Source organism: Rhinatrema bivittatum, chromosome 7, assembly GCF_901001135.1.
Source record: "Rhinatrema bivittatum chromosome 7, aRhiBiv1.1, whole genome shotgun sequence".
NCBI lineage: Eukaryota > Metazoa > Chordata > Amphibia > Gymnophiona > Rhinatrematidae > Rhinatrema > Rhinatrema bivittatum.
In genome coordinates, this window is record NC_042621.1 from 217,920,281 (window position 1) to 217,945,696 (window position 25,416).

Here is a 25,416-nt window from a genome sequence, read left to right on the forward strand (position 1 = left end):
TGGCTATCTTAAAGTTAACCAGATAACAAAATTATCAGGTAAGTAACTTTTCCATTTTATTTTAAAATTTATATTCCCTGTCCTCTACTAAACATTCAGTGTGGTCTAACTCTTTGATAACACACACACAACATAATACAAAAAAATAAAAATGTTATCAAAATATCAGCTCTCCTGTCTAACTTGCTCAAAATGGCTTTCACCTTTTTTTCTAAAACCTAAATGGACTCTTCTCGTCCTTCTCTTGGCAAGGTATGCCATATCACCAGCCACAGAAAAGGCCTTGGCTCGTGTTTCCTGCCTGCTATAATCCAGCAAGGATAGAATAACCAACAGATTTTGTCCTTGTAAGCGGAGCACATGTGCTGGGGTATACTGAGAAATTAGTCTTTAAACAAGAAGGGACGCACTGTATATAGAATCCTATGTATTTGATAGCACTTTAAACTGAACTCGTTGAATTGGAACCTGTGAAATTCCTTCAATATAGGGGTAATACTGTCTCTAAATTTAGTACCCATAACCCATGTGTAGGTTTTAGCAAAACTCGTAGCAAAGTTTTAGGTAAACTTTCATAAAACACATTGCAATATTGCCACCCTCCTGAAGTCGCCATAAGGAATATAAGCTTTCTAGTGGCTTATCGTCTTCAGGTTGAAAAGTACTGATTTTGCCACTGCTTTAATTTGAGCAATATACCTTAATTCTGTATTTCCCCAATTACCTGTAATCTTGCATCTTTTAAATACTGAAAAAAAAAATTATCAGAAGGGGAGCATCGCCTTACCCATAGGATCACAGTTTTTGTAATATTTAGTATCAACTTATTTTGCACGATGTAGGCATTGATAGCATTAAAATATCTGCTGGAACACTGTCATCTTCCTTACATGGAATGACAAACTGAATTTTGTCCGCATACATAACTATTTAAAAAAACAAACAGAAAAAAACGTAAGGATGTTAAAACCTTACATAGTAGCTGTAGATATATATAAATTGAACAGATGATAAATCCTCACTTGAGGTACCTATTCCATGTGGAACACTTACCTTCCCTCAAACATGCTGTTTCCTGTTTAGACAAAAAATTAAACCAGGCTAGAATCACTGCCCCAATTCCTATTGATTGTAATCTTGCAATTTAAAATCTCATGACTAACTGTATCAGAGGCTGATGAAATGCTCAATTGGATAAGTAAAGCCACTTTCTCTTTATCCATAATATGCCATAAATTATCCAAAAGACACCAAAAGTGTCTGTGCCTTGAGCTTTCCTGAACCCAAATTGGAAAGAATCTAAAACATTGTTCTTCCAAAATTCTTAAGTTGGATTAATATTCATTTTTCTAATATCTTGCTGAGCGTTAAATTGGATATGGGCTGAAGATTAGATGACACTTCAAATGGATTCTTTGGATTTTTCTGCACCAGATGCACCAAAGCCAGCTTTTGCCTATCTGAAACATAAGGCTTGTAGTATCTGCTAAAATTCTGTATGTAGATTCATTTATCCATTGAGTAATCCAAAAAAGAGCTTAGGTCAAGTTGACAAAGCATTGATCTCCTTTGCCATATGAACATTCGTATATCTAATCTTGTAACTAGCTCAAATTGTGCCTAGTAGACTGGATATTCATTTATTTCTTTCCAAACTAGCTACCCCTGTTGCCAGGCAAGACACTCAGTTTATCAACCTTTTCCTTAAAAAAAAAAAAGTGCTGTTTTCTCGCAATCTTTCATCTGGTTTATGCTTCAACTTTTTGACTTTATGGAACAATTCCTTAGGCTCATTTATAGAAGTATATATTAGTTTGATAAAATACCTTTTAAATCTGCATAATATTCCTATCTTCTTTTAACAGTACAATACAGTTCTCTTCCCCTGTGATTTGCCATCTCATTTTGTCTTTTTAAAATCATCTCATGTATAAACCAGGAAACTTTCTGTTTATCCTTTCTAGCAATAATTTTTCTTGCAGGGACCACTGCCTCATATGTTTGAAATAGGAAAGCATACCAGTTCTCCACTAAATCTGAGACCTTGGTCTCTATTGGATCAATAATGGGGAATTCGCAATTAGCTTGGAATACATCTAACTCAAACCTTGGCCTAACAGATTTTACTTTTGTGAATTCTATAGTGTATTAGGAAAAATAGCAAGTGATTAGCCCATAAATAGGTAGCAAATTGATAGTTACTTCTATCTTAGGTAACTTACATTGGTTACCAATAAAGTGTGAGCTGAATTTAAAATATTTGTGGTTATATTCAAATTGTTATATTGACAAATGTTCATTATCCAATAAAATTAGAAAATATTGCCCTGCCCAAGTATTGCAGTTGGCTGTTTCAAATTTGTTGGCAGTTCCATCCTCAAGGGTATACAGATTGCAATAAACAAGGTTGTGGGCATTCTCTTATGTTGGTCCATATCTTTTTGATGGTTTGCTAGCAGAGTTAAGAGGAAATATATATTAAGTTTTGTAGGCATAAGTTACATTTTTTTTAAAGAAACTTAAAAATGTATTACATTGTATGTTTATGTATTGCATTTTAATGTATATTCTATTTAATATTATGAATGTTTGGTTGTAAACAATACTGGTCTATGATTAGAGATTGCAGTATGTAAAAGTTGTAAATAACCAAATCACCTGCATCCTACTAGTTGATTTTGAATTTTTCCTGATGGAATAAGAGGACAAGTGTATGATCCAACTGGTGCATGGAACCTTCAATTAACTATATCATTCTCACCACCTGCATTGCCACTAAGAACTCCCTTGGAGGTTAAGTCATCACAATCTACATGTAAATTAAAATCCTCTATGATAACTAAATTATCATACCTCTTTTGTAACAAACAGTCCTAAACTTATCCTAACTAATCTGGATAAGACTGAAAATTGGCAAAACACTGGCTAATTGGTGCGAAATATTGAACATGTCTTAAATTTTTATTAAAATAAAAACATAGAAATGACTGCAGAAGAAGACCAATCGGTCCATCCAGTCTGCCCAGCAAGCTTCACACTTCTTTTTTCTCATATTTATACTTATCTGTTTCTCTTGGCTCTTAATAACCTTAGGTTCTATTTCCCTTTCACCCCCACCATTAATGTAGAGAGCAGTGATGGAGCTGCTTCCAAGTGAAATATTAAGTTTGATTAGTTGGGTAAGCGGCAGCATAGCTCTCTGCCGTTGAAGCAGAGAGCAATGCTGGATATGCGTGAAGTATTAGTTTTTTTTTCTCCCCTGCCGTTGAAGCAGGGAGCTATGCTGGATATGCATTGAAAGTGAAGTATGCCTTGAAAGTCACATTAACTATCATCAAATATTGAAAAGCCTAATAATTGGTAATTGAATAAGCCTAATAATTGGTAATACCTATAGCCCATGAACCCATCCCTGTTTTTTGTTTTTTTTCTTTTTTTAATTTGGAGATGGCAGCACTCCATCCTTCCGCTTCGTGAAGGTGGAACACCAACCACTGGCATCCCGCTCCGTGAATGCCTCTGTGGCTACTACCGCTCCGTGCAGTGTTTTGCTGCCTCCTCTTTATATGCGTCCTCTAGACCTGATGGATCCATAGTGTTTATCCCATGCCCCTTTGAAGTCCTTCACAGTTTTGGACTTCACAACTTCCTCCAGAAAGGCATTCCAGGCATCCACCACTCTCTCCGTGAAGAAATACTTCCTGACATTGGTTCTTAGTCTTCCTCCTTGGAGCCTCAGCTCGTGACCTCTGGTTCTGCTGATTTTTTTTCTGATGGAAAAGGTTTGTCTTTGGATCGTTAAAGTTTTTCAAGTATCTGAAAGTCTGAATCATATCACCCCTGCTCCTCCTTTCCTCCAGTGTGTACATATTTAGATTCTTCAATCTCTCCTCGTATGACATCCGATGAAGACCCTCCACCTTTCTGGTCGCCCTTCTCTGTACCGCTTCAATCTTGTCTCTGTCTCTTTGTAGATACGGTCTCCAGAACTGAACACAGTACTCCAGGTGAGGCCTCACCAAGGAACTGTACAAGGGGATAATCACTTCCCTTTTCTTACTCTATATTCCTCTCTATGCAGCCCAGCATTCTTCTGGCTTTTGCTATTGCCTTGTCGCATTGTTTCGCAGACTTCATATCATTAGGCACTATAACCCCAAGGTCTCTCTCCTACTCCGTGCACATCAGCCTCCCCCCCCCCCCCCCATCGAATACAGTTCATTCGGATTTCCACTCCCCATATGCATGACTTTGCACTTCTTGGCATTGAATCTCAGCTGCCATATCTTCGACCACTCTTCCAGTTTCCTTAAATCCCGTCTCATTCTCTCCACTCCTTCCGGCGTGTCCACTCTGTTGCAGATCTTAGTGTCATCCGCAAAAAGACAAATCTTACTTTCTATCCCGTCCGCAATGTCGATCACAAAGATATTGAACAGGACCGGTCCCAACACCGATCCTTGCGGTACACCACTTAAAACCGCTCTCTCTTCAGAGAAAGTTCCATTTACCATCACACATTGTCTTCTGTCCGTCAACTAGTTTGCAATCCAGGTCACCAACTCGGCACTCACTCCTAAGCTTCTCGTTTTATTCACCAGTCTCCTATGCGGAACCGTATCAAAAGCTTTGCTGAAATCTAAGTAGATGATATTGAGCGCTCTTCCTCGATCCAATTCCTTGGTTACCCAGTCAAAAAAAGTCAATCAGATTTGTCTGACAGGATCTTCCCCTGGTGAATCCATGTTGCCTCAGGTCCAGTAATTCTCCGGACTGTAGATAGTTCACTATTCTCACTTTCAACAGTGACTCCATTACTTTTCCCACCACCGAAGTGAGGCTAACCGGTCTGTAGTTACCAGCCTACTCTCTGTTCCCACTCTTGTGGAGCGGGACCACCACCGCTCTTCTCCAATCACTCGGCACCACTCCCGTTTCTAGGGATCTATTGAACAGGTCACACATCGGACCCGCCAGCACATCTCTGAGCTCCCTCAGTATTCTTGGATGAATCCCATCAGGTCCCATGGCTTTGTCCACTTTCAGATTCTTTAGCTCTTCCCATACATTTTCTACTGTAAAAGGGTTTTCGTCTATTCCACTTCCTTCCAGTTTCTTGTTGTGTAGAGATGGTCCTTCTCCAGGGTCTTCTTTAGTGAACACAGAACTGAAGTATTTGTTTAATATATCTGCCATTTCCTCGTCTCTCTCCACGCATTGATCATTTCCACCTTTCAATTTCACTATACCGCTTTGAACTTTTCTCTTTTCACTGATGTATCTGAAAAATGTTTTGTTACCATTCTTTATCTCCTTGGCAATCCTCTCTTCCGCTTGACTTTTTTCTGACTTGATTAATTTCTTTGTCTCCCTCAGTTGAATCAAATATTGTTTTGTGCTCCTCCCTTTGGGATCTTTTTTATTTCTTGAATGCTGTTCTTTTAGCCTTAATTTTGTCAGCCACCTCCTTTGAGAACCAGATAGGTTTCATTTTTCTTTTGCTTTCCTTTACACTTCTAACATATATTAAGCATCGCTAACAGCTCCTGTGTGGGAGGGAGGTTACATAGCCTCTGTAGATATTTTGAATAGACTTGGAAGCCCAAAAGAGTAGAAGGAAACTGAGTAGCCTAATTTCTAGATAACATTTTATCATCTGTGTGGGTCCCATTGGTAGGACTTAATGAGTTATATTACAAGTAGTAAGAATGATGGTACTAATTATTATAGACAACAAAAGTAGAGAATAAAACACTATTAAAGTTGTAAAGTTACTTAAAGGATTGTTTCAACATATATAACATTAAAACAAGTTTCATGCAGAAATAATGGCACCTACTTTCCAGCATGTGTGTGGGTGTACATGAATTCCTGTTCTCTCCCCTCCAAAAAGACTTTCAGGATATTTTTGGTGTCTTGAAAATGTGTTGTGGAAAGGACAGACATGCTAAAGAGAATTCTTTGGAACATTTTGAATAAACTTAAAAGTAAAGAGCCCAATATTCAAAACTGCTTAGCCGGCTACAGTCAGGTGCCGCTTAGCCGGCTAAGTGGCATCACTAAATATCCGGCTACAGTCAGCAGGTGCTGCTTAGCCACCTGAGTGGCTTAGCTGGACAAGTAAGGGGCAGAGAATGGTAGATGGGGGAGGGAGTTCCCTGTATGTCCCCGGATCAGTCCAGACTCCTGGGTTTGGCCCCCCCTCCAGCAGATGGAGACAGAGCAGTTACCAGTAGGGAGATAGTCCCTTATCTCCCTACTTCTATTCAACGCCCAGTCCCTGCAAAAAAAAACAACTCACCTACTCCATGATCTCCTTACTGACTCCAAACCAGAAATCTGTGCCGTAACAGAAACATGGTTTAAATCCTCTGATACTCCCCTTATCAATCAGCTTCCCGCTGAGACCTATGACATTTTCTCTATTCCCCGCAAAAAGAAAAGAGGAGGAGAATTACTCCTCATTGCCAAAAAGGAACTGAAACTCACACCTCAAATATGCAATATCCCCAACCAATATGAAGTAGGCCTTTTCAAATCAAACGCTCTACAAATCTGTCTGATTTACACTCCTCCGGGACTACTAGAGAAAGATGCCTCTCCCCTCATTGAATTCCTCGCTGACTTTCTCTCTCCTGACATTCCTACTATTCTCCTTGGCGATTTCAACCTTCATGTTGAGTCAATACCACAACCTCCATCATGCGAAGTGTTCATCTCCTCCTTAGATGCGATGGGATTCACACAAATCATACACACTCTGACCCACAAGGCCGGACATACCCTAGACCTGATCTTCACCAACTCTGCCATTAACACCATCCACTCCTCATCCTGCCTCCCTGTCCCTTGGTCTGACCACTCTGTCATTAAAGCTACTTTTGAACTAGAACTGCCATCCCCCTCCACTTTCTCTCAACCCAAATCCTTCCAGTTCCGTAAGACCTGCTCCTTAGACGCTCTCACTTCAGCTTGCTCCGACATTCCCAATCGTCTTGACTTAAATTCAGCTGACAACGCTGTCTCCTCCTGGTCAGATATTACCCTCATCATTGCAAACCAACTGTGCCCCATCTCACAAAAAACTGTTACTCCAACCCACACAAACAAAAAACTTGGTTCTTCCCTGAACTCAAGAACCAAAAAATCCACCTCAGATCAGCTGAAAGACGATGGCGAAAACACCCCTCTCCTGCCACGAAAAATATCTACTACCAACTCATATATGAATACAGGAAAGCTATTCAAAAAACAAAAAAAGAATATTACGCCAAGAAAATTCACCACTTACAATATAATGCCAAGGCCCTGTTTACCTTAATTTCCAATCTCACCAGATCCAATTTGACACCACCTCATGAACCCTCATCATAAAAACGTTGCAATGAAATAGCTCATTTCTTTAAGAATAAAGTGTCTTCTATCACTGCTAAATTCTCTCCTAACACTAACAATATAACACTTCCCATCACCAACATATCCGCCTGTCATCTTTCGAACTCTCCTCCTCCCTTGAAATCGAAAATATCTTAAAGATGAGATCATCCTCCCATCCCCTTGAAACCATTCCCACCAAACTCTTACTCTCTATTCCCAAAACCATAGCCACACCACTTTCCAAAATCGCGAACTGTTCCTTAGAACAAGGCACAGTCCCAAACTCTCTAAAACAGGCTTTTGTCAAGCCTATCCTGAAAAAACCCTCCCTTGATCCCTCCAACCTATCTAATCTCAGACCCATCTCCAATCTCCCTTTCCTTTCCAAAGTCCTGGAGAAACTGGTAAATTCTCGACTTTCTGACTATCTAGAACAAAACAATATCTTCCCACCCACACAATATGGTTTTCGGAAACACCTCCGCACGGAAACCCTGCTCCTCTCCCTAACAGACTCACTAATCAAAGGAATGGATGCCGGAAACTCCCATCTCATCGCTATGCTTGATATTTCTGCCGCTTTCGACACCGTCAACTACAACATCCTTTTCAACATTCTCACCAGTATAGGGATCTCTGGAACTGCCCTATCCTGGATAAAATCATACCTCCAAAATCGGTTACACAGTCATCACTGATAATAAAGAATCCAACCCTGTAAACCTTGATTGTGGTGTCCCCCAAGGCTCTTCCCTCTCTTCTACCCTGTTTAACATTTACATGCTCCCTCTTACCACCCTTCTTTCTAAGCTTGGTTTCACGCACTTCATCTACACAGATGACGTGCAAATCCTCGTCCCTTTCACAAATTCCCTCCTCACCGCTCTCCAAAATTGGGAAACTTGTCTTGCCTCCATTAATCAGCTCCTCACTAATATGCACTTGTTTCTCAACCCCAAAAAACTGAACTCCTTTTCATCTCCTCTAAACACTCATCAATCCCTATACCTACCGCCTTCTCCTCATCCACTTGCCCTACCTACACACGAAACCTAGGTGTCATACTTGACAACCAACTCACCTTCAAACCCTACATCAAATCTATCCTCAGCAACTGCTATTTCAAACTGCAAACCTTTAAATTCAAACCTCTTCTATACTTCTCTGACTTCCGTACAGTACTCAGTCCATTTTTTCCAAATTAGACTACTACAACACCCTTCTCCTTGGCCTCCCTGCTACCCACATCAAACCGTTGCAACTCCTCCAAAATGCCACTGCACGCAACCTCACAAACTCCAATAAGAAGGACCACATCACTCCCACTCCGATTGATCTTCACTGGCTACCGATGCAATCACGCATCCTCTTACCCTCATTCACAAAAGCATTGCCAATGAGCATTACCACTGGATAAATCCCCCGTTCCTTCCTCAAACTTCCATAAGACCAACACGCTCCTCTCTCTAAGGAACCCTCTGCACTCCCTCTATAAAATCCACTAGACCCATCTCTACAACAAACAGAGCCTTCACGCTTGCTGGCCCCACACTTTGGAACTCCATGCCCCCTGACCTACGCACTGAAACTTCCACACCCAAATTAAAAAAATTAACGTGGCTCTTCCTACAAACCTACCCCTCTTTATCCACCCACACTAACCCTACTCCTTCTGTGACCTACTGATAAAAATCTCATCGCATTGTCGTGTTTGAAAAAACGAAAAGCACTCCAGAAACTTTACAATCTCTCCAAATGTCTAGTTTTTCGTAGATAAACTATTCCTAATGACAACTCCTTTAAATCTAAGCAGTACCCCTCTTAGGCCTTTCAAATTCTCCTGTTTTTCCCCCGAAAAAACTCAGCAATTTCAACGAATGTATTTTCTGAACCTTTGTACATAGCCTCCCTCTTTTCACTTTGTTGTATTCTCCTCCCCCAATTTATGCTACTCCCAGTTGAATGTATTAACTAAGTTCTTAGGTTTCTTGTTGTACTCCTTTTGTTTTTTGTTCTTTGTAAAGGCCATGCCTATTTGATATTTATTGTTCTAAGTTATCTGTAAACCGATACGATGTGCAAACGGTTGTCGGTTTATAAAATCTTTAAAATAAACAACAATGGTCTGCCTATAAATTAGAATGGTGCCACCTACAGTCCGGCAGTATTGCTCTGTCTGCAGCATATGGTTCAGGTGCAAAACCTACAGTCTGGTCTGTGTGGTGAAGTTTAAAAAAAAAAAAAAAAAAAATCTAACTTTCCCGTCAGCTTTCGATGACAACTCTCTCCTTCCTGTTTTGGCGCGTTTTTGGTGCGGGGGTGTCCGAATTTGCTATTCTTGGTTTTTTTTTCTGTGTAGTTTCTCTTCTCTCCCGATGCCATGGTCTCCTTCGTGTTGTGCATGTGGCTCGGCTCATGCATGTCTATCCTAGGACGGCCTCTGCTCAGCATGTCTATGGGGGGGAGGGAGCCTCCAGTGCCGTGAAAGTGCAGAAAATCACTAAAACTAAGTCTGCCTGAGTTCCTTCACGATCAGCTGTTTCTGGTCAGGCTGGGGCTGATCCATTCCCACTCAGCGCGGGGAACGGTGGCCATTTTTGCAGACACTTAGATCTGCTCCTCAGGCTGCTCTGGGGGAGTGGTTTTTACTGCCTCTTTCTCCTCAGCCAAGGTTTCTAGGAGAAAGGGAACCTTTTGCAGCCTAATTCTTCAGCGATGGAGGATGGCCCTGAGGGGGGGCTACTGACTCCTTCTCCCCTTTCTCCTTTTCTTCAGTTTGTATTGTTACTCCATAAGCCTTATAAGGTAAGGAAGTCTGGAAAAGCTACAAGCTGGAGGAAAATTAGCCTCGCTGGGGTCCAAACCTCGTGCTAAGAAGCAGTCTGGGTCTAAGGGTGGTTCGGCACCATCCAAACCTAAGCACCCTCTCCGTACTGGGCTGCCTCAGATGGATACTGATACTTCTGGGCAGGATACAGACCCAGTAGACCCGGACATTCAGTCCAAGCCCCCGCAGGGGGTGGATGTGGACCCAAATTTACAGCAGCAAGGCTCAGCGAGGAGTTCACATGTTGCGGATGGAGATGACCTTAAGGTGGTCCGCCTCTTTAGGAAAGAGGAATTGGGGCCTCTTATTCCTTCTATTCTAGCTGAGTTGGGCATTGAGGGTCCACCAGAAGAATCCAAACTGGGGGCTATGGATCCTGTCTTGTTGGATCTGAGGGGCCCTGCAACCACATTTCCTTTTCATTTCTTGGCTAGAGACTTACTGTTCCGGGAATGGGATACCCCGGATCTTGGCTTGAAGGTGAGTAAAGGCCATGGATAAGCTCTATCCTCTGCCAGAGAGGATGCTTTGGACCTGCTACGAGTGCCCAAGAAGACCATGAGCCCGGTTACTGGGGTGGCAGCACTCAGACCTGCAGGACAGGAAGTTGGAGTTGCAGCTTAAGAGGATATTTGAGGTTTCAGCACTGGGAGTTAGGGCTGCTATCTGCAGCAATTTTGCATTATGGACGGCCTCTGCTGGGTTCAGCAGTTACAAGCCAAACGCTGGCTTCTCAGATGAGGAAGCTGCCCAGGCTGGCCGTTTGGAGGTGTCGATGGCATACTGCGCTGATGCTGTGGACGTCTGTGAGATCCATGGTATCAGCGGTCTCAGCCCGTAGACTCCTATGGTTAAGAAACTGGTTGGTGGATGTATCCTCCAAGGTGCAGCTGGGATCCCTTCCCTTTAAAGGAAAGTTGCTTTTTGGCAAGGACCTGGAGGATATGATCCAATCTCTAGGGGAGAACAAGGTTCATTGGTTACCAGGCTTTAAAAAAAAAAAAAAAAAAAAAAGAGGAATTAGAAGTTAGTCTTAGGGACTGTCCTTTGCAATTTATTCTGTTTTTTACAAAAAAAAAAAAGATAAAGGTAAGAGCAGCAGAGATCCGATGCAGAGTTCTTCAGCCTCCCAGTGGGATGTGAGGTCCTGAGGGGACCATCCCCTCTGGTGTGTGAGGCAGCTGCAACCCAGGGTCGAGGACCCTATTACAACCTCCTAGCAGCTCTGGGGTGATAACTGGGAGCCCGGCTCACTCCCCCAGTTGGAGCAGGATCGTTGGACGGCTGACGGGCAAGTTTTGTTTTGAGAAAAAAAAAGTCGGGGCTTTTCGGTGAACGCTATTTGTTTTTTCCTGTTGTCAAGGCTGTGTCTTTTGCCGCCGTTTTCACAGCTGTTTTTGGGTTGCGCTCTAACTGACTTTTGCCTGCCTGCCCGATGCCGAAAAGCTCGGTGGGCCACATGTGCGGCTTGGCGCGATTGCATCTGTAAGGGGGTCGGCCTCTGCTTGTCATGCCTTCCCAGGGGGGAGGGATCCTCTGCTGGTCAGAAGGTTTGGCAGGGCTCTGGGGGCTGGGGCATAGCGGCCTTCCTCTCGCTCCGTTCCCGCTGAGCGTGGGAACGGGCGCCATTTTGAGCTCTTTTAGAGCTGCCGCAAGAGACGCTGGGGGAAGATATTTTCCTGCCGCTCTTTTTCTAGACAGTAGAGGGCCCCCAGGGGCGGCAAGACATTTACGCATCTCTCGTCTGCAAAGGACAGCCCTGAGGGGGCTGCTTCTTCCTCTTCTTCTTCATCCTGTGCCTCAGAGTTTAATTTGTTAATGTCCAGGGCCTTTAAGGCCAAAACATTTGGAAAACAGCGGGCTGGAGGGAATGCTTCTTTACTGTGTCCAAGGCTAGCTCTGCGAAGCGGGCTAAGGCTCAGGATAGTGCTGGCTCCATGAAGGTTAAGCGCCCGTTCGGATCAGAGGCGTCCCTTCCGGATTCAGATTCTTCAGAACAAATCTCTGACTCACAGGACCGGGACATACATTCCGAGCCCCCACTGGGAGTAAATGTGGGCGCTGATCCGCAACAGGATCCAGGTCGGGGTTCCCAGGTTGTGGATGGGTGTGTCTCAAAGCTGGTCCACCTGTTTCGAAATGAGGTATTGCGTCTGCTGGTCCCTGCTATTCTAGATGAGTTCGACATCAGGCTGCCAGAGGTGCCCAACCTGGGGTCCTACTACTCCTTTTTTCCTATTCATTTTTGTGGCCATCTCGGACTTGCTGTTCAGAGAGGAGATCATCCTTGATTTGGGATGATAGGTTATTAATGCTATGAATGAGCTATATTCTCTACCGAAGGACACTTTGAACCTTCTTCGAGTCCCCAAGGTGTCCGCGGTGGTGGTCACAGTCAAAAATAAAAAAGGCCACTATCCCGGTTATGGGAGCGACAGCCCTCCAGTACCTATGAGATAGAAAATTTGATCTCCAACTCAAAAAAAAAAAAAGAAAAAAAAGGTTGTTTTGGGGTCTCCGCAGTCTGCTGTACATCTTCTCACCTTGGCCATTGATCAGCAAAATGCTCAGGCGAATAGAGATCCATCCAGCGGGGGTCATCCTGGTAGCCCCAGAGTGACCGAGGCGTCCATGGTTTGCGGACCTTCTCAATCTTAATGGTGACGGGACCGCTGCGGTTTCCAGATCTTCCAGACCTACTGCATCAAGGGCCCGTTTGTTTGGAAGGAGTCTATCGCTTCTGTCTAGCGGCATGGCTTTTGAAAGGCAACGGTTAAGTTGCAAAGGCTATTCTCCATCCGTATTGGCTACGCTCCTGAGATCGCGTAAGACATCCACCAACCTAGCGTATGTTAGAGTATGGAGGATTTTTTTGAGTCTTGTTGTCTGGATTGAGAGGTAGCTCCTAGCCAGGCCTCTGTGTAGGATATTCTGTGTTTCTTTCAAGTGAGTCTGTTCAAGGGCTTGTCATGCAGTTCCCTCAGAGTTCAGGTGGCGGTTCTTGGTGGTTTGCGTGGCTCTATACAAGGCACATTTTCCTATGGAGAGCAAAGCACTTGCGTCCTCCGCTGAGGCATCCTTGTCCGTCTTGGAGTCTGAATTTAGTCCTTAAGCTCTAAGCTCGGCACCCTCTGAGCCTTTGAAATGGTCAACTCTGAAAGATCTTACCTTGAAGGTGATCTTTCTGGTGGCCATCACATCGGCTCGTAGAGTGTCGGAACTCCAGGCTCTTTCCTGTAGAGAACTTCTTTTGCGAATTTCGGAATCCGGGGTTTCATTACGGACAGTGACTTCTTTTCTGCTGAAAGTGGTTTCTTCTTTTCATGTCAACCAATCGGAGTTGCCAGCTTTCACGGAGTTAGTTCGTTCGGATCCCTTGTCTAGAGACTTGCGGAAGCTGGATGTTCGCGCAGCATTGCTCCGTTATCTGGAGGTTACGAATGAGTTTCGGGTGACGGACCATCTTTTTGTGCTGTGGAGTGGCTCCAAGCGTGATCATATGGCCTCCAAGACTACCATAGCTCACTGGCTGAAGGAGGCTATTAGCTCGCCCTATCTGCTTCATGGTAGATCTCTTCCTGTTGGTCTAAGGGCTCACTCTACTCTTTCGCATGCAGTGTCTTGGGCGGAGTACCAGATGGTTTCGCTGCAGGGTGGCTACGTGAAAATCCTTGCATGTGGTTTTGGAGAAGGTGTGCTTCAAGCAAGCCTCTCCGGATCCCATCCCAGATAAGGTAGATTTGGTACATCCCAGGAGTCTGGACTGATCAGAGTACATACAGAGAGAGGAAAATTAGTTTCTTACCTGATAATTTTCATTCCTGTAGTACCACGGATCGGTCCAGAGTCCCGCCTGTAAGAGGCATGGAAGTAAGGGAGAGTCTGCCCAGTTATTATGCAGTTAATTTTTAGGTCTGAAGAAATTGCGATTGACTGTCCTCAAGTGGTTCTACAGGTTCGGTTCCCAGGAGGGTTAAGTGGTATTGATGAGATATTCTGCTTTGACATTGAGTAATACTGCTGGATTGTAGGTGGCACCATTCTATTTATAGGCGGAGCGTTGTTATGGTAAATACTGTCTCCATTTGCTGGAGGGAGGGGCCAAACCAAGGAGTCTGGACTGATCCATGGTACTACAGGAACAAAAATTATCAGGTAAGAAACTAATTTTCTTTTGAGTTGGCTGGATAAATTAACCAGTTAATTCAATTTTCAGCATTAGTTGATTTATCCAGCCAACTCTACTTGGGCTAAAGGGCTTTCTTAAAGTTAGCAGGTTATACATAACTATCTTCAAGATAGCTGGGTATATTCAGCGGTGCAGCTGCACCGCTGATTATACAGCATTAGTTAGCCAGCTAACTAGCAGAACCGGATGGTGGCTGAATATGGACTTTAATAAAAATAAATTTCCTAAACACTTCAGTACTTCTCCTCAAACTTTGAACACGCTATCCCAAGTGTAGCATATTGAATGTAATGTTCATCATATGTTATCAGTCTAAATGGTATGTGAAATAAAAAAAAATGCATGCAGTATAAATTATTGGTTTATATTTTGTAGAAATTGTTCTCCCCTTCTTGAAGACTATTAACTAGGAGAAATGAGTGCTAGTTACCATGCAGCAGCAGAGCCTTCACTTATTTATTTACATCATACTTTACCTTATCTTTCTACTTATGACACTGGAATGTGTGCTTGTAAAATGGATGGAATATCATATGTTTAATATTTGCATGTCACCTTCAACTTTTGGTTCTATAAACTATAATTTTGAAGTTATTTTTTTCTTTTATTTTAGAGCTGGAAGAGCACATGAAAAAAATGAGTATATCAACTGTTCAGCTAGAAGAGGCTACTAAGGTAATTTTTAGGAAGCATTACAGATGAATTTACCTGGCTTGAATATTTGCATGCATACTAGATATCACTGAGAAATTATTGTAGTGGCTAGAAACTTTGAGGGACTTAAGCTTAAAAACTGGAACTATCAGGGTTTATGGGTCTAATTTTCAGATGGTTTTCCTATGGACCGAAAAAAGGGAGGAGAAAACCTTTATAAACTGGGTCCCATGTTAAACAGCAATTATCATGTTGTATTTCATTAAATGTCACCCTTTCTTTTCTCTGGATAACCTATGGTGGCTGCAGGGGTAGGGATTTTACCTGGTTGCAGCCCTAGGACCAGTCAGTCTCCTAGGGATTGCCAAAAAGGATCAGAAAAAATCTCTGGGAGGCACAAGGGAAGACTTACTAACCTTGACAAGTCCAATGTTCCCACTTGAGACTTGGTTCCAAAATACGATGTTATTGTAGATCCATAACAGTTCAAAGAAAATTCTTGTGGAACAACTGGTTCCCTGTACGTACCCAGATCAGTCCAGACAGTGGGTTGAGCCTCCTGTTCAGCAGAGGGAGACAGAGGAAAAACTGAAAAGGTATCGTATATCAGGACAGTGCTCACACTGCATCCCTTCGGTATTTCTCTGTCTCCCAGCAGAGGCAGGCAGACACCAATTCCCTCTCTACCCCCTCCTAAATAGGAGGCTTCACTCTACAAGAGCTTAAGAGACATGACCTCTTGACTCTAGAGAGCAGGAACTGTAGCAAAAAAAACCCAAAAAAACTCTAGTGACCCTAAGTAGGGTTACATAAATTGTAATTGTGGATTTTTTTTCTCTAAAAGAAAATTGCTGTGCAAAATACAAGAATTGAAGATCTGATATCTATTGTCCAAGAAAAGGAGTGTGCTATAACTAAACTACAAGACTTGGTATCCTACTGGGAAAAGAAAATGGAAGACTATGTAAGTTGCAAACTAGTAAAATCTTTATGAAGAACTTTTGGGAAAACTTGTGGGCAGATTTGTTGGGCCAACTGATCCTTATTTGCCAAAATCTACCAAATTACTGTGGAATGGTTTTTCATGCAAGAGAATGTACATTGAAATACATTTCCCTAAAGTGCAGGATATCAGTTAAGTGTATTGATCTTGAAGAAAAATGCATAACTTGCAAAGAATTCAGTTATTAGGCCATTTCCTAGCATGTAGCCAGATGGACTCAGGACCAGTGAGTTGCGTGTTCCCCTGCTAGCAGATGGACACTGAGTCAGATTTCAAAGCTGATGTCATCCTAGGTATACTTCTGCAGTGACCTCAGCCATTCAGTATCTTTCCGTCTCTTAGCAGATGTGGACTGTCTCCCTATCAGGAACACACTACTCCTGAGAATCTAAAAAGTTTTACCTCAATTGGAGAGTATCGAGCCCTGCTCTCCTGCGGTGATTCCTAATGGTTCTTCCCCCAGTTGAGAATTCCTGAGGCGATCTCAGAGATTCCTCAGAGGTGAGCCTTGGTCCGGTAGCTGGTTCCCGGTGTGGACTGGCAGTGGGTGGAGGAAGCAGAGCACAGTGGTGACGGCCTATGCCCTCTCCCCCCACAGCCGGAGACAGTCTCTGGACTCAGCCGGTAAGCAAGGAAGAACTCCTCTGATCCAGAGACAAGGAAGGACTTTGGTAAGTCTTTCCTCCAGTTTCTTTGCTTGGTGAGCCGTACTGATGTCCCTGATCCTGCTGCGTCAAGGGAAGTGGGTTTCTGAGTGGGTTGAGTACCCCCCTCCCCAATGGGCTAGGCCCTGCTCTGGGTTTGGTGGTCACTCCACTGGTAGGCGTCATGTTGCATGTGGTTTTGTGCGGTCCCATCTTTCCTGCCATCCGGCAGTACGCACGGTGCAGGCCGGCCCTGTTGTGTGCCTACTACGCGCATAGGTGCGCACTTAGCGGCCATCACGCACAGAGTTATGCGTGTCCTGGGGCACCTAAAGCGCTTGTGCACCTTTCGCGCTCGGTCCTGTGCGCCTAATGTGCCCGGAGATGTGTGCGTTCCTATGCGCCTAGTGCACGCGCTCCTGCACCCATAGCTGACCGAGCTCCTTAGCCCACGGTTATGCCCAACTGAGTGCATAACTGTGGGCAGGCACCAGCGCACAACCTGTCGCTCTTCATGCACAGGTCAGGACAGAATTCTGCGTGCTTGAGGTCAGGTGCTATCCGACTGAATGCACAAGTCACAGGAACTATGGCTCCAGCAGCTAAGAACCACAAGTGCCACTCCCTTTGTGCTGCCTGCCATATTAGGGCTGCACAGCCTGACCTTGAATCAGTCCTATGTCGTCAGAAAATGGCAGAGGAGACCCCGGCATGCCGTGAACGGAGCGTGCGAAGATGAAGGCCCCTGTGTGCTGCTAAGGAAGTGTTCTCCGCTCGTGGCAAAGATGAAGGCCCCCATGTGCCACGAGTGGAGTGTGCTTTTCTCATGGCGAAGATGAAGGCCCAGGTGAGAGTGAATGTGTGTGGGGGAGGGGAAGGGATGTGAGAGGGAAGGGTTGTGCAGGAGGGTGTGAGAGAGCATGGGAGGTGAGTTGGGGGGGGGGGGATGGATGCTTGAATGTGGGTGCCAGAAGGAGCTTATATGAGGAGATTGTGAAGGAGTGTGTGAGAGATTGGGAGCTCGTGTGTATGAAAAAGGGATCATGTGTATGTGAGGGTGCTAGCCTGTGTGAAGGGATTGTGTGTGAGACAGAGCCTTTGTGGAGGGGTGCATGATAGAGACATAGGTAGCCTGTGTGAGGATGTATGTGTGAGAGAAAGGGAGCTTGTGTGTGTGTGTGTGTATGTAAGAGAGAGGGACCCTGTATGAGGGGATGTGTATGCGAGAGTGTGAGGGAGCCTGTATGAGAGTGTTCGTGTACTAGAGAGGGAGCATGTGTGTGAGAGGGAGGGACAGAGGGAGCCTGTGTGAGGGGCAGTACTAAGAACAGGGTCAAACTCTGGGACTGGCGATAGAGTGGAAGGGGGTTGAGCCTAGAGGTGGAGAGGAGAGATACTGCAGGTGGAGGAGTTGGGGCCTGAGAGGGCAAAGTGGCCAGGGGAGTAGGGAGAGCGAGTGGAAGGGATACTTACAGGGCCAGATTTTAAAAACTACATGTGGGCGTAGATTTGTGCGCGCAACCCGGCGCACAAATCTACGCCCCTTTTTATAACATGCGTGCGCAGCTGCGCGCATGTTATAAAATCCAGGGTTGGCACGCAAGGGGGGTGCACAATTGTGCAACTTGTGTGCGCTGGGCCGCACAGCCTTCCTCCGTTCCCTCCAAGGCCACTCTGCTTTTCTGTACACTCTCCGATCATAACGATATTAAGTCAGAGGCCCCAAAAGTTAAAAAAAAAAAAAAAGGCCCCCGGGACGGAAGACGGATGCTCAATTATGACAGCGTCCGTTTTCCGAACCCGTGGCTGTTAGCGGGTTTGAGAACCGATGCCGGCAAAATTGAGCATCGGCTGTCAAACCCGCTGACAGCTGCCGCTTCTGTCAAAATGGAGGCGCTAGTGTCCCTAGCGTCTCCTTTTACTGCGGGCCCTAATTTGCATAGGCCACCCTCCTGAATCGCGTGCCCAGGAGAGTGGCCTGTGCGTGCGCCGGGAGAACAGGCGCTCGCCAGCTCTCCTGCGTGTTTTTCTGTATCGGCCTGTTAGATTGTCATGTAAATTGTTGTTTTGACCAATATAAAATTTGCAGAATTTTGTTTTTTTTGCACAGAATTTCCCCCAGGAGTAATAGATGGACTCAGCATCCCGCCCACGGTTGCCCATGAATAGTGCCAAGGTAGAGCAGATGAACCTAGTCCTCAAGGACTACAGGTAGACCATCCTCCTATCCCTGGATCCGGTATTTCTATGAGTTGGCTGGGATTCAGCGCTTATGTCTGAGGGTGGCTACGGTCTCTGGCCTTCCAAGTTTTTTAATCAAGTTTCTCAATGCTTTAGTCCACAATGGCTTTTGAAGAGAATACTGAATAGCTGAGGTCGCTGCAGGGTTGTACCTAGGGTGATGTCAGCTTTGAAATCTGATTCCGTCTGTCTGCTAGCATAACCCATTCGTCCTGAGTCAATCTGTCTACACTAAGGAAAACAAAATTATCAGGTAAGTAATTTCTCAATTATAAATAGTCCATAAATGTGCTATGCATGCGTTTTCAAGACCACATTAGCTGAACCAAACTAAGTGATCTTGAAGGATCGTGTACACTACACTTATGGACTATTTATATATTGGTCTAATAAAAATAATTACACTTAATAGGTAGATCCCTGCCTTTCATGACCCTTTAATATAAGGGTTTTGCTTGAATCAAGCTCACAGTACTCCTCATACAAAGAGAGCTTAATTAGGAAAGAGAAAATGACACCTGCTAAGGTGAGTTGCATAAATGGAAGTCTGTTCATTCTTTATATTATTGCTCTGGGCAAACCTATAGAGCCAGAGCTTAATGATTTATAGAGTTTGGGATGTACTGGTCTCATTTGGGGAGAAATAATGGCATTAGTAATGTTACTGCACTTGTTAATGTTAGTTTACATAATTAATTACAATTTTTGACACAGGACAAGACTGTAAGTAGTATCAAAGGAGAAATGCTAAGGATGAATTCTAAAGTACTGACTGACATCCAGCTAAATGATTCTAAAGAAAATTCTCAGGCTCTGGCAAGAAAGCGTCTATCAAATGAGCATGTCCCTGAGGAACAACCACCTACAAAGAAAGGTACTTTTTGTGTACCCTCTGGGCAGAGAGGCAATACAAATGGTTTGGTTTGTATGCAAAGGCAAACAGATGCAAAACGCAGAATGTATCGTCTGAGGAGAAGGCAGTCAGTCATGCTGAAAAATGTTAAATAGTTTTTTTTTAAATTGTGAATCTGTCAACAAGCCTGATCTTTTTCTTCATTGTTTTGTTCATAAATATTTATAATAAAATTGCTTGCTTATATCTTTCCCCTTGCTGTTTTCACTTGTCTTGTCCAGTATTTCTGCTGGCTGCCAGTATTTGCTGCTGCTATCTAGAACTATTTTAGCTTGCAAGATGTGTCTTTTGCTGCATTCTTTTGAGTAAGGAAAGTAGAGCATAGCATAAGGAGCTGGTAGAATGCTACTTGCTGTTAATGTAATGTGTTAACCTCTCAACTTTCTGGCCCGCCTCTTTAAAAATAAATAAATAAAATTAAAAAAAAATATAATAAAAACCGGGCTCTTGAGAATGGAGAAAAAGATAATCATGCATGATTCTTCTGCTTTCCAGAATCTGCTTGGAATGTCATGAGGCTTCTCAGCTACCAGCACCACTTTCCTTTCAACATTATGCAAACAAATCACTAATGGGGAATTTAAGCAAGTGTGTCTCTGCCACCTTAAACAGCCCTTTCTGAATGACCCTTGGGCCCCATTGGAGGTGACGAAGACAAAAACAGTGACAGATTTCAAGAGGGCATGGGATATAAACAGAATCCTTAATTGTGAAGGAAAAGCAAACTGGACAGAACAGATGTGCCTTAGTGGTCCTGATCTGCTGCCATATGTTTCCTTTCTGTGAAAGGACAGATTACTGTCGTTGCTCAAAAATTCTAATGACAAGTACTAGCTTTAATTAGTACAGATTTGGTCACTTTAAAAAACATTTTTAGCCTTATTCCCTGCATGCACCCAAGAGCATTCACGTCAGGAGCACGGTCACACTCATGCATGTTGGATCCAATTAGCCTTTTAATGACTATGCAACTAATCCTACCCCACCCTCCCCACACTGTTAGTTCTTTGACCTAAGCAGATAAGATGACGTACACACAAGTTCAGGTTTTAAAATTGTACTTGTTTTGTTTGTTCTCTAGCAAATTTCATTTAACAGTAAACATTTTCTGCTTGGTGTCCGAGCTTTCATATATTTCAGTTTCTACAGCTAATTTACATTGCCTGTACGAACCCGGATCAGTCCAGACTGTGGGTTGAGCCTCCTGTCCAGCAGATGGAAACAGACCAAAACTGTAAGGGGTATCCTATATCAGGACAGAGTCTACCCTACACCCCTTCAGTATTCATCTGTCTCCAGCAGATGCAGGCAGCTGAACCTATGGTTCCCCTCCTTCTTCCCTTAGTTTCCCTGAGGGTATCTTCTTTCCTTTCTGGTCTGGATCAAGCAAGTATTTAATTCTTGGTTTAAAAAAAAAAAAAAAGACTTGAAAAGATTTCTCCTTTTTTTTTTTTTCTCTCACAGAGACAGTTCGGTCTCTCCGCTCTGCTGGGAGCCTAGGGAGGGCTTGCCCTCCACTTTTTTTCACCCTAGGCTCCTCTTTCCCGGTGACCATCTGGGGTGATACTGGTGGTCCAGTCACTCCCCCATTGGTTAGCTGTCCATTGTTGAACAGTACCCTTTGGCTTGTGAGGGAGTGTTTTCCCCTGGATTTGCTAAGCTATTAAAAAAAAACCAAAAAAGGGTACAGGCAGGGCTGGTTTTCTAATTTGCTTGGTTTTATTACCTCTTAAGCACTGTGGACAGCTCCGGCAGTGTGCAGAGTTCAGTCGCTGCCTCTGGTGACCAGCTTCAGCCCTGCACAGCTCAGCTGTTTTTACTTTTTCAGCAATTTGTTTCCTCCCATGCTGATGCCGCGTCCCAACGCCTGTAAGGCCTGTGGAGAGCCTGCCACGCGGCTCTACCGCGGAGGCCTCTGTTCAGGGTGCCTACCGGGTGGGGAGGGTCCCTCATTGGTCCCCTTGCCCACGGTGACCCGGGGGCGAGTTCCACGCCGCGTGCCCAGGCCGCTCCCGGCCCAAAACAACGCGGGAATGGCGGACATCTTGGAAGCAGGCTCTAATGCAGAATCAGATATGCAGGAAGAAGGTGAGCCCGATTCTATAGTTTCCCCACCAGATTTGAGCCCCCCCCCCCCCCCCCCCCCCAGGAAGTCTGTCTCGTTTCTCCCCAGAGTTTGTGCTTCTTATACACAAGTCCTATCTAGCTAGCTTACAGCAGGAGGAAGATCCATCCCTGGACCCCCCGCCTAAAAACCTGCAAATTTCTTCTCCGCAACCTCCAAAGGCGCCGGAGGGACAGGGCTCTGTTAGGGTCAGGGTGGTTCCGGGGGTCCCGCTGCATCCAGACCCCCCACCGCCGGCCCCGACTCCACATCCGGATGTTGATCCTTTGCTTGCTAACACCCCCCTCCCCCCCCCTCGAGGGGGACGATCCTCGGGTCCTCTGTTTCAAATGGAGGAACTGGAACCACTCATTCCCTTCATCTTGCAGGAACTGGGAATTGAGGGTGTCCCCTGCGGATACGGTTACGGCCGCAATGCCTGCCAACATGGACCCAGTCCTTGCGGGACTTAGGGCTCTTCCATGTACTTTTCCATTTCATCCTATGCACAAGCTGATGCTTCTTAGGGAATGGGAGTCCTCTGAGGCAGGACTCCAAGATGGCCTTGTAGATGACTCCGTCATCTACAAGGCCATCCACCAACACACTCATCTCGACCTACAAATCCCTTTCAAAAAACACACATCCGCCAGACCCATCAGGGAATACTACAAAGAATCACTTCAGGTCCCACAAGCCAAAACCTACCAACATAAATCCTACAGTCTCAGAGCTTTCTTCTCAGCAGGTCCAACTCTTTGGAACTCTAATCCACCTGACTTGAGACAAGAACCATGCACTCTAACATTTAGGAAAAGACTAAAAACTTGGCTTTTTAAAAAAGCATTCCCAGCCCTTGATTAAATCCTCCACCCAACAGCACATTCGCTTATTCAAAAATTTGGATTGAAATAAAAACCCACCAACTCTACACTCATACACAGCACCATATTATCTTCCTTCACAACTGTATCATATATACTCATTTTTGCTATACTACTATATATACACAATATTATATTATATATATATTTATTGATGCAGTTGGCTGAAATGTAAATATTTCTTTGTTCAGTTTCTCCCCTTTCCAGATCCTAGTTAATTTTCCCTGTTTTATTGTAACTTTCTCACATCCATAATATTGTTTTCTGTATTTGAAGTTTGAATGGGGAATATTGTTTATTATGTTACTCTCTGCCTTACACACATTGTTAATTGTAAACCGGGTTGATGTGATTCCAGTCATGAAATTCGGTATAATAAAAATAATAAATAAAATAAGTGGGTAGGCTATTGACAAGCTCTACCCCCTCTCTGAGGACTTCTTGAATTTGCTTAAGATGCCCAAGGTGGATTCCTCTGTTTCACTGGTTACCAAACACACCATCCCGGTGGTGGTGTCTACGGCTCTGAAGGATGTCCAGGACCACAAGTTGGAATTTTACTTCAAACGCATATTTGAGGTCTGGTCCTTGAGATTCGGGGTGACAATCTGTGGCAGTCTCATGCAGCGGGCGAGCCTTAGGTGGGTTCAGCAATTACTCAGCACCCAAGACCTCCCATCTGCAGAGGCACGGAGCAGGCGGATCGCTTGGAAGGAGCGATTGAGTATGAGGTGGACACCCTTTACGATGTTCTGCAAGTGCAAGCCAAAGCTATGGTCTTCGCGGCTTTGGCCAGGCGCCGCCTCTGAGAATTGGTCTGCGGACGCCTCTTCCAAAGCGCAGTTGGGAACTCTTCCCTTCAAGGGACAGTTGCTTCTTGGTGAGGACCTAGAGCAACTTATCAAATCTCTGGGGGAAAATGAGGTTCATAAGTTGCCGGAGGACCGCCCGAATCAGTCAGCCTTTCTTACCCTCTCGCACTCAATTCAGGGGGCAACGTCGTTTTAACACCAAAGCACGGGGTTCCTTCCCGAGAGGTAATGCTTCCCGATCCCAATCCTGGTCTCATTCCTTTCGGGGATGCCGACCGTTCAGGGATGGTAGCCAGCAACACTCGGCCACAAAGTCCTCCTCCCAATGAAATGGGGCCGGCTCGTTCCTCCATTCAAAACTTAGGTGGATGGCTGTCCCAGTTTCTCGAGGAATGGGCCAACATAACGACGGATCTGTGGGTCCTAGAGGTGATAGAAAAAGGCTACATGTTAGAATTTGCTCGAGACCTAACGGATCTTCACCTAATTTTCCCCTGCGGAAGTCGAAAGAGGCCTGTGGTCGAACAGATCCTGAACAGGCTGCTGGACCTGGGTGCCATATTCCCAGTCCCAGTGGAGGAACAAGGGTTCGGCCAATATTCCACCACCTTCGTCGTTCCCAAAAAGGAGGGCTCCTTTTGTTCAATTTTGGATCTCAAACGCATCAACCGGGCTTTCAAGGTTCCCCATTTTCGGATGGAAACTTTGAGGGCGGTAATAGCGGTGGTTCGCTCCGGAGAATTCCTAGCGTCGCTTGATCTGACGGAGGCCTACCTACACATCCCGATTTGCTGCGATCACCAGCGGTATCTTCGGTTCAAGATACTGGGCCAACATTTTCAGTTTCGTGCAATCCCCTTCTGTCTCGCCACTGTGCCGCGCACTTTCACCAAGGTAATGGTGGTAGTGGCGGCCACCCTGCGTTGACGGAGTCCTAGTCCATCCTTATCTGGACATTTGGCTCATTCGAGCCAAATCTGAGTCTCTTTGCAAGCTGGCGGTCAGCAAGGTCCTGTTTTGTCTGACCTCTCTGGGGTGGGTCATCAACTTTCCCAAGAGCAAATTTCAACCATCCCAGACTTTGGAATTTCTAGGGGCGTGGTTTGACATTAGTCGGCAAGGTGTTTCTTCCGGAGGACCGATCGCTGAAACTCAGGGTCGAAGTGCACAATTTTCTCTCTTGCCCTGACAACGGCCTGGGACTATCTTCAAGGTCTGGGATCCATGGCTTCCACTATCGATCTGGTCCCTTGGGCTTTTGCACATATGCGTCTGTTACAGAAAGCCTTGCTATCCTGCTGGAAACTGGTATTGGAACAATTTCGGGCACCCCTCCCGCTCTGAGTCTACGTCGTCAAACTGCAGTGGTGGCTATCGCCTGCCCATCTTCAGAAGGGGATGCCCCTTCAGACGCCGCAGTGGATCGTGGTAACGGACGCCAGCCTCTCCGGCTGGGGAGCTGTGTGCCAGACCCAGTCTACTCAGGGGTATTGATCTCTGGTCCAATCTCGCTGGCACATCAATCGATTGGAAGCTCAAGCGGTTCGCCTGGCTCTCAAGGCTTTCCTTCCCCTACTCCTTCACAAGGCGGTGCGGGTCCTATCTGACAACTCCACCACGGTAGCCTACATCAATCGATGGGGGGGGGGGGGGGGGCACCAGGAATCGCCTAGTCACTCTGGAAGCCAGCAAGCTCTTCACATCGGCTGAGCGTCACCTAGAGCGCATAGCTGCGTCCCATATTGTGGGGAAGGAGAAAGTTCAGGCG

The 25,416-nt window shown here is 45.0% G+C and overlaps 1 protein-coding gene across 1 annotated transcript in view; it reads left to right on the forward strand.

Annotated features, from left to right (window-relative positions):
- Positions 1-25,416, forward strand: part of KIF20B (kinesin family member 20B) — a 401,219-nt gene that overhangs the window by 196,924 nt on the left and 178,879 nt on the right. Inside the window, exons 17-19 of the mRNA XM_029610715.1 lie at positions 15,007-15,068; positions 15,892-16,011; positions 19,650-19,934. Coding sequence (XP_029466575.1) covers positions 15,007-15,068; positions 15,892-16,011; positions 19,650-19,934 — 467 coding nt within the window. The remainder of the gene's footprint in view (positions 1-15,006; positions 15,069-15,891; positions 16,012-19,649; positions 19,935-25,416) is intronic.